Source organism: Actinia tenebrosa, unplaced genomic scaffold, assembly GCF_029948245.1.
Source record: "Actinia tenebrosa isolate PJP-AT-01 unplaced genomic scaffold, QUT_ActTen_1.0 PGA_scaffold9__36_contigs__length_13948895, whole genome shotgun sequence".
Classification (NCBI taxonomy): domain Eukaryota; kingdom Metazoa; phylum Cnidaria; class Anthozoa; order Actiniaria; family Actiniidae; genus Actinia; species Actinia tenebrosa.
In genome coordinates this window covers 2229861-2242934 of record NW_028292586.1, presented here as the reverse complement: position 1 = coordinate 2242934, position 13074 = coordinate 2229861, and the positions used below count along the sequence as shown (strand labels likewise).

The 13074-nt window shown below is 34.6% G+C and overlaps 1 protein-coding gene across 2 annotated transcripts; it reads left to right on the top strand.

Moving 5' to 3' along the window:
• The first annotated feature begins 6679 nt into the window (after nucleotides 1–6679).
• Nucleotides 6680–12981, top strand: LOC116304131 (cholesterol 7-desaturase nvd). Of its 2 annotated transcripts, XM_089024584.1 has the most exons (5): nucleotides 6680–6812; nucleotides 7038–7774; nucleotides 8938–9183; nucleotides 9474–9647; nucleotides 9769–12981. In XM_089024584.1, exons 2-5 carry the CDS (start codon nucleotides 7271–7273, stop codon nucleotides 9931–9933), a joined length of 1089 nt encoding a protein of 362 aa, XP_088880710.1. In that variant the 5' UTR covers nucleotides 6680–6812; nucleotides 7038–7270; the 3' UTR covers nucleotides 9934–12981. The 2 variants fall into 2 exon arrangements, with proteins under 2 accessions (XP_088880710.1, XP_031569650.2); XM_031713790.2 differs by lacking the exon at nucleotides 6680–6812 and having other exon boundaries at nucleotides 6831–7774.
• Nucleotides 12982–13074: the final 93 nt, after the last annotated feature.

Sequence of the window (13074 nt, the reverse complement as noted above, 5' to 3'; positions counted from 1 at the left end):
CGCACTTTTGACGCAAAATTTAATCCATGTCATTCTCTAGAGTATCTATCATTTTTTAAACGGTGGCACATGAGAAGACACAAAAATACAGATATAACCCAAACAAAGAATCTTATTTTCAAGAGAATGATAAGTGGTCTGAAATGGGGAAAAATTACGAGATAAAGAGGGCTATGTATTATTTGACCACTTAAACCAATAGTGTGGTCAGAAAAATGCGCATATAGCGAAATTTGCGTTGAGGTATCATATTGATGTTTTAAAATATGCCAACCAGAGCTCTATTGGCTGCAGTAATATGAGCAACAAAATCGCGCAACTAGTCCACAACGGAAGAAATTCACTTATAAGACAACGAACACAAAATTAATTGAATTTGTAGTGCAGTTTTCGTATGACTGTGAAAAGCTCAGTGCCGTAAGCGTGAGGTGCCGTGACCGTGATGCTTTCTAGAATTTTAATTGGCTGATTTTTTCACGCGCAATGTGATTGGTCTTGGAGTGCAGTGACCTTGGCGTGACCGTGTCCGCGCCGTGTTTATGCCGTGTTCCGGGTATTTGATTGGATGGAGAGTAAATTCTCGTGCAATGTGATTGGTCTGGCGTATCCCTTGCCGTGTCATGGCCGTGTTCGTGCCTAGAATTTTTCACAGTCATACGAAAACTGCACTTGGCGGCGGTTGAAATATTATTGTCGATTTTCCCGAGCCCATCGGCTGTGATAACTTCGAAATTGATAGGTTCTTAAAGCTAATTATATAAATTCCGATTTATTTATTGAATTATTTATTTTAAAAGTGATTTTATAGTATGCATGCAAACTGTTTGGCAATGTTAATCGAGATTTTGATTTCAATGTTTTAATTCACTAATTTATGCTAGAAATCTTAGCCAAATATTTTTCTGCGTTTTACCGATTTATAAATTAGTGCAAACTGTTACGCGGCAAATTGCAGATCAAAAGTTGCTCGTATTACTAACCGCGCAGCTTAAGGTGTTTCGATACAGTTTCGTGATCACCAAAAAGAACTTTTTCAATCGTCGCGCTGACAATGTTCTGTTTGCTGGATCATTTTAGAATTCATACCAGTTGTTGCTCTTGGTTTGAAGTTTGTACTAATGTATATTTTATTAGAATCAAAGTTTTCAACGCAAGAAAATCGAGAAAAATCGAAAATTGGAAAAAGTAAAAGTGCGCGCGATTCAGATGTGCTGTAGAAAAACTGTTAACTCCTAAGAATCCCCAATTCATGGCAAACAGAATATCAAGTTTTTAAAGAAATTCTTATGTTAGATTTGGAGAAAATCGCACGAACATTTCATACTCTAATTTTGGTTTATCGTATTTACGCACTCGGTTTAAAAAATTGCTATTGAATAAAATTATTCAAAAATGTCCTAAAATGTTGCTGTTGCTCTTGTTTTTAAACTTTGTAAGTTTGGTCAACTATTTCCTTGCTGGTCTTGAGAACGAATTTTTTTTCGAAGAGCGTTTTTAGTGTAAAGATTTAGCAAATCGTCGACGTTTTGCGTTTTCCACGATTTCTCATAAACGGCTCGAACGATTGTTTTTCTTTTTCTTTTTTTTTTCTTCAGTTTTTCTACAGCACATCTGAATAGCGCGCACATTTATTTTTTCCAATTTTCGATTTTTCTCGATTTTCTTGCGTTGAAGACTTTGATTTTAATAAAATATACATTAGTACAAACTTCACACATCATAGTTAATGATAGACACAGACATAATACAAGGACTTCCACAACCAATAATTTATCTATACCTTTTTATCGCACGAATGCTGGCCTTCGCACTTTTCATGCAAGTGCTAATCGATTATGGAATACAATAGGTTATAGCACCAGAAGTATTATAGCTTTGAATAATTTTAGAAAGAACATTAGTAATATGTACTTAGAAAAGAATTCTAAGGTCGATCATTTTAATATTCAAAGAACTTTTTGAAAATATATTAGATGGATTTTTTATATTATATATATATATATTATTAGTTTCTATATATAAATTACTATTCTTCTCTTATAGTTAGATTTAGATTTATAGTTAGATTTTATATGATATTTTAGTATTTATAATATGGACCACAATGAAAACTACTGGTTCGCTAGTAATTGTGTTTATCCAATAAAGTCATTATTATTATTATTAATCCGCCCCACTAACTATGCTCGCACGCATCTTCTGTACTATATAGTACAGAAGATGCGTGCGAGCATAGTTAATGGAGCGGATTAACTATGATGCGAGTCAGTTCAAAGCTCCATGACTTACCTTTTAGCTTGGATGAAAACCAAGAGAGCAAATCTTGGTGAATTCGAATCTTCAGTATGATTCGTTATGATTGTAGATCTATTGCCAATTTTTAATTTTTTTTTATTACTTAACCGAGTTTTTCCTTTTTGTTTTCTCTTAAACGGCCCATCAAGAAAGATTGTGTTTGTATTCACTATACTTTACTACTACTAATTTACTGAATAATTCATTCAATGTAAGGATGAAGGGTGTTGCAGCTATTATATTCAAAATCGTACTATTCAAGAACTTGAATCAAATTCTTCTAATTTATATTGATGATTTTAATGATTTTGTAATCCGCACCTTTTACCCGCACCCGCAACTTTTACCCGCACCCGCAACTTTTACTCGCACTCGCAACCGCACCCGCACTTTTTAGCCGTGACCCTCGACCAAAAGTCAAACCCATTTACAAATGTAAGGAGGTGAACAATCACAACTTTGACAGTGAACATGCCACCATTTATATGCAAAAAATGCATGTAAAAATGCATGTGAAAAAATACATGTGAAAAAACCCACACACAGATGATTCCATGAAATAAATATTTGGCTGCTAATGGTCTATTAATATCTATATTAGGTAGCATCGATAGGTCACGTGACGCTATCATCATAAACCAAGCAGTCGTGTCAAAATCACATCCAAGGAATGAAGAGAGCACCATTTTCTAGCTCAATATTACATGAAATTTAAAACAAGCAATAAGCCATATACATCCCGAGGCCCGCTGGCCCGAGGGATGTATAGGCTAATTGCCGACGCTCGAGGTAATTAAGTATTTTATTCATCAATTGAGAAGGTTTTCTATCAAATTTTTATATATTTGACTTAAAAATAAGTAAAATGAATAAATAAAGATTAAAAAATAACCTGCATGAGGGGGACTGATGATTGAACTGAATTGCTCATCATAAATGCAAAGTCAATATATATATTTTAAAAAAAATAGTTATATTGACCTCGCATTTATAATGAGGGTTATAACAAAAATAAAGCCTTGTGAATAACAAAGAAAACCGTGTCAATAGCACTAAACACATCTATTTCTTTTGCTTTCGATTGTTTCATCGGTGCTATTTTGTACTAATTAGTGAATACCATCTCACGAATAGGCACTCTAATAGTAAGATCCGTCACCTTGCCGTGCCGTGACCTCTACTTTGGTCGTAAGCGTGAGGGGGCCGCGACATAACGACGCCGCGACATGACGACGCCGTGTATCGTTACGTTTCACTGCACACACACGCGACACAGGGAACAGAGGGGGGCACTTATCTTCCATTGTCATATTATTTAAGGTGGCTCGACCCCCTCACGCTTGACCGCTACCTTCCACTTTTGGAACGCTAGTGCATAAACGTCTTTTATCCTATTGCAAATCTTTTTTTCACATAAGTCACATAAAGATTGAATTAATATTTGATGCAATTTTTAGTGAGATCGGACGTCATAACACGTGATTATGATGAAATATTTGATTTCGTTTAGAAAATAAATTTAGCCTTGCAGAGCGTTCAACACTAAAATGCTTCGTACGACCTAATCATATACTAGATGCCTCCATTTGTGGGGATTTTTGAAAAAATCTATCTAGCTAATAATGAGATATTTGAGATTATTTAAATATAGTGCATAATCTACTTCAAAACTAAACAATGGATTTCATACGGCCGAAATTAATATTTCAGAGCTATATATTCACAAAAGTTATTGCTCATTTAGTTTTACTCTGTATCTAGTTTTAAAAGGAACATTTTGAAGGTAATCGACTTATGCGATTTTGTGAAAACGTATAGTGCAGAAGACGGGGTAAACATTTGATGCGCACTTTTCATCGCAGTTTTCTAGTCAATCTTACTAGATCTTCCATTATTCTAAAATTCGCCGATCATTTCTCTCAAAATTACGTCAGGATACAAATTAGAACTTAAACTAATATTACACAAAATTGCAAGACTATTGAACTCATTTAAAGCGATCTAAAGCGAACGAGAAATACAGAAAACATTGATCGTTTCCCAACCATTTGATGCTCTGGGAATTCTATTGTTTTCTAATGATCATAACATCAAATTCTTTCGCACCATGCACGGTCTCATCTCGCTTGGCTGCTTTCCGATTTACCCCCGAAGTTTGGTAACACACAGTTGTTTTTTTTATTCAAACGTGGGACGTTTGTCATGATGTACTTTGTCAGTGTGAGTGAATAGAATCGGCGAACATGCCTCAAATTAAAACTTCAAGGAAGAAGCGAGCAAGACTTTTGAGTTTAGATAAAGAACCATACTTCGGGAGTACATCGGAAAGCAGCCAAGCGAGATGAGACCATGCATGGTGCGAAAGAATTTGGTGTTATGATCTTTAGAAAACAATAGAATTCCCAGAGCATCAAATGGTTGGGAAACGATCAATGTTTTCTGTATTTCTCGTTCGCTTTAGATCGCTTTAAATGAGTTCAATAGTCTTGCAATTTTGTGTAATATTAGTTTAAGTTCTAATTTGTATCCTGACGTAATTTTGAGAGAAATGATCGGCGAATTTTAGAATAATGGAAGATCTAGTAAGATTGACTAGAAAACTGCGATGAAAAGTGCGCATCAAATGTTTACCCCGTCTTCTGCACTATACGTTTTCACAAAATCGCATAAGTCGATTACCTTCAAAATGTTCCTTTTAAAACTAGATACAGAGTAAAACTAAATGAGCAATAACTTTTGTGAATATATAGCTCTGAAATATTAATTTCGGCCGTATGAAATCCATTGTTTAGTTTTGAAGTAGATTATGCACTATATTTAAATAATCTCAAATATCTCATTATTAGCTAGATAGATTTTTTCAAAAATCCCCACAAATGGAGGCATCTAGTATATGATTAGGTCGTACGAAGCATTTTAGTGTTGAACGCTCTGCAAGGCTAAATTTATTTTCTAAACGAAATCAAATATTTCATCATAATCACGTGTTATGACGTCCGATCTCACTAAAAATTGCATCAAATATTAATTCAATCTTTATGTGACTTATGTGAAAAAAAGATTTGCAATAGGATAAAAGACGTTTATGCACTAGCGTTCCAAAAGTGGAAGGTAGCGGTCAAGCGTGAGGGGGTCGAGCCACCTTAATGGACGATAAGATAGATAGAGAGATAGATAGATAGATTTTATTTCGCTCATGTAATTGAAAATTTACAACTTTTGCTGATAGTACAGTAAATGAGGGTTTTAGTAAATGTGTATATATATATAATTTTGTACGTAATCAAAATCATTGAGCCTGAGGGCTATGTAGACGACAACTATTTGATTTCCTAATTAGCGTAGGTTATTAATATTCATAAGTTGAAATTATGGGATGTAAGCCGGGACAGGCAGCAAGACGATCGTAATACGTATACCATATGGTATGTCAAGATTATATTTGATTTTCCGTAAGATATAGGCTTTTAATTTGTAACTTTTTATTTCTAGTGAACCTCGTAATTATAAATCTGTCTATTGTGAATGAAATAACTGAAGAACATCAAGATTATCGAGAATTAAATCGCTGATATAATCGACGAGCGTTTTGCGTTGTGTACCCATTACTGAATTAGATGTCCCCACCGAACAAAAGAAGATGTCCGCCACAGGCTAAGTTAACTGGGAAGTTAACTTCCCTCTGCCCCCTGTGCACGCGAGAAAAAGTTTTAAAAAATGAATTTTAAAAAAGAATTTTAAAAGAAAAAATAGCGAAAACTAAAGAATAAAAATGTAGAAAAGCTCAGAAATCACCGAGTTAAAATGTCTAAAAATATATTGCGGACGATATGTCGTGCAGACAGGGCAGAAAAACGATCTTTGACCTTCCGCCATAAGGACAGGTTTACAATATATTTTATAAACAAGTACTTTTGGAGCTAAATAGCACAATATCAAATAAAGCCGTGTACTTTGGGAGAGGTGATATTTTGATCAGCAGAAAAACTGACATTTTAGTGATACTAATAAGTAGCCTTTACTCTAAATCGACAAAATTTCGTCACAAGTTTCGAGCAGCAGTGACACAAATGAAACGCTTAGAAAATTGGATTAAAACTCAGTTAATAAGAAAATCGTGAAAGAAGCGGGCTCACCGGTTTTATGCCCCGGTTTTCTGCCCTGTCTGTCGTGCATTCAGTCGTAAACAAAAGATGGATCAAAATTGATCTTGGATCAAAATTGGTTATGTATTCTTTTGAACTTGTTAACTCAGCGGAGTGTTTTTCCTGCTAGAAGTGTTTTTTTTTTTTTCTTTTCGTCTTTCCTGAGTTTGCAAACGTCAAAAAGGGATTAGTAATAAGCTTGTTTTAATTCACTCTTTATGTACTTGTCAGTTTTTCCGCATGACTGCTTCTCTTTGTATTTTAGTTTCGACTCTCGCTTTCACGGAATGCTACCGATACTTAGAGTCCTTAGATTATTACAACAACTGATTGGTTAAAGGAGAGTAATCGATCCGAACTAAAACAGGAAAAGTATGTAATCTTAATTTTCATTGTTAGATTTTAATTTATCCCGTTACAGCGTACCATAATTTGTCATTATAACCTTGATGCGCCTTGTCACTCATCTCCGCTCACTTTCGACCTGGATTTATAGTAACACACCACTCTGCCTTTGAGCCCAGAGCGTTATTTTTGAAATGGCTTCTTCCTTGAAACTGGTCGTTTTAGCGTTACTACTAATCTTTGTCTTCCCAGTTAGCTCAAACACGTTCCTCAATGTGGAAAAACTAAGATCATGGTACATAGTTTTGTCTGGCGAAGCGGGATTTTCGCCCAACTCAATTTCTGTCCTCGACACTTTAGCTCTTTTCCTGGTGTCTGCCGTCACGTTTTACATTCTTTTTAAAGTTTGGAACTTTCTCTTCGTCCCTATCAAACTCTTTCGCTCGCTTGGAGATGCAGGATATATTCCAGATGGAAGACGACCTATGAAAGACGTGGCTTTTGAAGTCAAACGTAGACGTAAAACTGGGAACTTGCCGCCTGTATATCCCAATGGGTGGTTTCATGTTTTAAACTCTTGGGAAGTAGGTACTTCGGAAGTTAAGTTTGTATCCTGTTTAGGAGAACATTTAGCTGTCTTTAGGGGTGAGGATGGTGTAGCACATATAGTCGATGCTTACTGCCCTCATCTTGGAGCAAATTTGGCAATCGGGGGACAAGTCGTTGGGAACTGCATTCAGTGTCCGTTCCATGGATGGGAATTCGAAGGAGATGATGGCAAGTGCACCAAAATTCCCTACAGTAAAAACATTCCCGCGGTCGCAAAGATCAAATCATGGCCATGTCTGGAAAGAAATGAATCGATCATGTTATGGTATCATGCTGAAGGAGCTGAGTCATCTTGGATACCCGAAGATTTAAATGAAATTCAATCTGGAAAGTGGGTCTACCGAGGGCGAACGACACACCAAGTCAACGCCCACATCCAGGTAAGAAACAATAAATTTATGCTTTGAGTTCGAGTCAGTTTCTAAAACGACAATTTTTACGATTGACATGAGCTGTTATGTTGATGTTGATATGCTACGAAAGACAATGAATACTTAATTCCATTAACTATTCATTCATTCTTTAACACTTTGATTTTTTATCTACTTGCAATTGCGAAGTCTTTCAAACTTTACATTCTATTCAGTCATTAACATCGAAATTTAACTCCTTTGGCTTTTTATAGGTTTAGCAATATGCCACATTAATATATTCATGTCTGGTTAAATAGACTGATTGATCAAAAGAATTTGATTTAGGGCTCGTGCTTGCGTCTCCTCGTGAAAACAGGCTTAAATCATAGACCCATCATGGATATTAATTAAATAAAAACAAGTATAATTATTAACTAGATAATCTATTCATTGCGTGCTCTATACAATAGTAATACTTAAGATGACAATATTGACAAGCAAAACAATTGGATAAAAAGTGCTGTGCTTGTTTCACAATAACTATTGATGTTAAGGTGACTAATAGTATTATATCCTATTATCAAAAGTTGATATTAAACTAGATACTCTATTTATTGTATAAAATAAAGTAAAATCTTGAGTAAATTTGTAATCGTAGAATTTTTCAGAACTTTGAAATTAAGAATTAGTTAAATGATAAGAGTTGCAACCAAATATACATTGCTCTTAAAAAACTTATTAATAATTCATGAAGGAAATACAATAGAAATCATGACCATGAAGCTGATTTTATATCTGATATAGATTTGTCTTCATTTGCATAAACTTTAACTTGGATTTTCTCTATCAAATTTGGTTCACTTTCGTAAAGAATTCAGTACAATATGAGAACATTACATCATCAGTTTTTTAAGCTGTTCAATAAACTTGCAGATTGTGTTTTATGTAATGTTTAATAAACGAGCAGGAGTGTTTTATCGGGTATAAAACACGAGGCGCAGCCGAGTGGTTTTAGACCCGATAAAACACGATCTGCGAGATTATTGAACGGCTTAGAAAACTTATGATGTTTGTTCTCATTGTGTACCGATTTTTTTACGAAATGAACTGAATTTAATATGAATTACAAAACCACTCAAGGTCTTCACAGAAAGGGTCTTAGGACCAATGTTTTTTTCTTCCCCCTACAGGAAATACCAGAAAATGGAGCAGACTTGAACCACTTAGATCATCTTCATGGATCTCCATTCCTTGCCGGAACTGATCTGCGCTACACATTTACTTCCAAATGGCTTGAAGTTATGCGTCATTCCTGGGATGGTTCTTGGTCAGTGGATGAAGATAACAAACATGTCGGGAAGCTTACTTTGAAACATGAAATTGTTGTGTTTGGTTTTCGAATACCTTTGCTTGATTTCTACCTCTGTGCAAAGCAGGTGAAAATGAATGAATAAATTAATGATTATATGAATGAATATGTGCAACATTGAATGAACAAATGAATGATTTAGCAATAAACTCCATGAATGAATAAAAGAATGAATGGATAAATGGGTGATTGCACAAATGAATGAATGTTTGCCTCATTAAAAAATGAAGAATAAATGAATGAAGAATGAATGATTAAAGAATGAAGATATGTGAATAAATGACTTAATTAACAAATTTTTTTATGAATGAATGAATAAATTAATGAATGGTTGCATTTGATTTTTATTTCTCATAGACTGGTCCAGGAATAGTCCATATGCATTTTTCCACCATTTTTGGTGATGGCATTATGATCCACACAGTCACGCCAGAAGAACCTCTTATACAGAGGGTTGAACACAAGATATATTGGTCAAGATTCATGCCTGCAATAGTAGCCAAGTTTTATCTATATGCCGAGAGTATCCAGGTTAGTATTGCTTGGTTTCAATCAACTGAAGAAAAAAATCTATGAATCTCATTTATCTGGAGGCTTCACGTCCTTCAACTTTAATTTCATTAAGCATTTTTGATTGTTCAATTTCCTGCAGATAGAGCGTGACATCATGATATGGAACTACAAGAGGTATGAGGCAAAGCCACTCCTAGTGAAAGAAGATAATCTCATTGGTAAACATCGACGCTGGTACTCTCAGTTCTACTCTGAAAATAGCCCTCAGTATCCTGCCATAAAGAATAACCACCTAGACTGGTAATTCAATATCTTAGAAATTAGAGAATGCTCTGGCATGAGCAATTATTCTTTGGCTAGTTCATGATCTTCTCCTATTACTTCAAAGCTTAATGAAAACCCTGCTCTTTTAGCTGTCAAGAAAATGCCGATCCATACTTTTAAGGGATGCGCAGAGGGAGTTTACTAGTGAACCCTCTGTAATTTTGCAGCTCCCCTAAAAAAACCACCAACAGATGAATTTATTTTTTTCAAACGTCCCTTAATTCCTATATTTTCCGAAAAACTTATTTCCCTTCCCTGGTGGATGTATAATGGTTGGCACTAGATTCTCGGCTCTATTACTGCATTTTAAAGGTAATCAGCCCATTGTTTGAGGTGTGCTTGGTCCTAAAAGTTCTTGGGGGTACTCTTGGCCATTTAGGGGTGGGGATGTGCCACTGAGCTCTCTGAACCCTGACCCTGTTTCAGAGTAGAATTGCTGAAATTCATACCCTGTTCTAGAGTAAGATCGCTGAAAACCATACCCTGTTCCGGTATTGCAAAAATAGATACCCTGTTCCAGAGAGGAGAGAGCGTGATTTCATATACCCTGTCCCAGAGTGAGCACGATTTTATATGCCCTGTTCCAGAGTAGATTCGCTGAAATATAGCGAACATAGGGGAGTTCCCCCCCACCCCTGGGTAAACGTTTTGGGTATTAATAATAATAAACATTCAATTTCTTTTTTAAAACCTGATTTTTGAAGAAAAATATTTTTGGAAAAAACAAACTGGCTTCATACATCAATTTTTTAATGAACAATCTATTTTTTGAAAAAAAGACTGGCTTCATATACTAACTTAAAATACTAGGTACTTAAATTTATAATTTTTTCTTAGTTATCAATATTTCAAAACTTAATATTTGATATAAAATTCTTACATAATAATTAATGTAATTAATTTTATTTGTATTAATGATTATTTTTAATTAGCATCTAACTAGTAATGTGCAATCGTTCGAAGATTAAATTTAGGAAAATAATTATGTTAATTAAGGTAATATGTTATGTAAACTTAAGGAGTACAAAAGTTAGTGATTTTACATAGAGTGCATAATTCAGACAAACTGTTGAATAGTTAGATAAATTTATCTAACCTAGATAACTATTTAGTTGACGTCACCTAAAATAGTAAAAGCACGCTAAATAACGGTCATGCTAATCCGGGGGGTTGTTTTACCAAAGAATGAGCGAATAGACATCCATTTGTATCATCGTTTCTCCCCCTGATTTCAGTAGCTGTTTACTCGTAGTTTCAAATATAGGTGACGTCAGCTAAAATAGTAAATAACTTGTCTAATTTAGGTGACGTCACCTATTCAACAGTGAGACTAAAAGCACTCTAACCTGTGCAAAATTAAGACTAAAGCAATAATACATAGTGGTAGACACTTGTTCCATTGTTTTCTCCTCTTTTACTTTGATTGTTTAGTCAATAATTGTTTCAAAAGCCAAATCAAATGGTATTAGTTACAGTTAGTAGTATGTATCAATTTCAATAGAAATGGCTTGCATGCTTACTTGGACTATCATTATGATAAATTTCAGCTGACGCTGGAATGCTAATAGACCCCTTGCACTGAGTCCTGAGAGGAATTGTTCTGGGGGACAAAACAATAGGCCGTCTTTTCTCATGCAAAAAAAAATCCATTGTTTGGTACCCCAGAACAAATCCTCTTGGGACTTGGTGAAAGGGGTCTATATTGAGTCTTTTAAGAATCTTGCTTTGGGCCAATGCACTTGTTTGACATTTTATGATTACCATGATTACTATACAGCACTTTGAAATATGCAGCTCAATTAGGGCAAAACAATTTAAGGTTTCCGATTCTCTAAGATATTCCATTTTTTTTGTTCTCCAAATTGAGCTGCATTCTGAAGTGCTGCAAGGAGTATTAAATACTCTTTAAGTCTCTGTCATTTTCTTTCATTTTTAATGCAATTATTATTCAATGTTCACTGTTAATTAGATATTATTTCACACAGTTAAATGTAACCTTTCCTAGTCTAACTAATATTAACAGTAGTACATTAATTATATTGCTTTCTTTTGTTTCTATCGGACATTATATTACACCTTTATTAGATTTTACATCATCAAGTACCATCACTCTTAATCTTCTTAAATTTTCTAATATTAATTATGATGCTAAATTATAATTATGGTGGAGTTGTGTTACCTCAATATTTCAAATTTTCTGTTATTTCTCGACCTTTAGGTGACATCCCATAGATGTGATGACTGTAGCACTAAAATATAATTCAATACCCTTGTTTATCTTCACCCCAATTTTTCAAAGCTAATAGACCTCTTTAGCTTGGTATCCAATATTGCCCATTACAGATCACATGACATTCCCTTGGGATTTGTTCTTTTATGATGAACATGTTAAAATATTTACACATGAAAGAATCAACTCCCAAGAGTGGCATCACATGGTCTGAAGTGTGTACAACACGCAACGAAGCTAAAAGGGTCTATTATGACAGAACTCCATGATTATATTTCAATTTGATTATGTCAGACTGTAATGTATAATGTATTTTCTATACTTTGGCACCTTTGAGAGTATGTATGTAGAATAAGTTGCACTCTTATGTTAATCTCAAACAAACTCGACTGAGTTGATTTAAAGCAACTGATTGTCATCAGTACAATGCTTTATTGCAATGCTATTTTTGCATGCTGTTTAGCTTTAGATATTGCGTTTAGTTGCACTGGCCAAAAACAAAGAGGCCTTAATTTTGGGACATTTTTCTTTAAAAAATTTGTAAAGCCATACATACGTAGATGCACACCTCAATGCATCCAGTACTGATACAGTATGTAAAAGACTTCAAAAAGGCCTTTAGTGAAGAGCTCAGTTAAACTAAACTGTGATCAATATGACTAATATACCGGTAAATATGGATAAAGTAAATAAAAATAAACTTAAATTTAAAAGCCCTTCAAAGAAGACACACACACTATACAAAATAACAACCCACCTAATACTGATATGGTAAATAAAAATCAACTTCAAAAACTCCTTCAGTGGTGTTATCAGTGTCCAAGCTTACATGGCTGGAGAAAAACGTTTTGAATCCCAGGCGAGCATCAATAAGCAACTCTGCTCGCATAC

Coding starts and splice junctions, on each gene's coding strand:
- LOC116304131 (XM_031713790.2), top strand. CDS start 6,980: ATGGCTTCTTCCTTGAAACTGGTCGTTTTAGCGTTACTACTAATCTTT. Junction 7,775..8,937: donor AAGTCAACGCCCACATCCAG/GTAAGAAACAAT, acceptor TTCCCCCTACAG/GAAATACCAGAAAATGGAGC. Junction 9,648..9,768: donor TATATGCCGAGAGTATCCAG/GTTAGTATTGCT, acceptor AATTTCCTGCAG/ATAGAGCGTGACATCATGAT.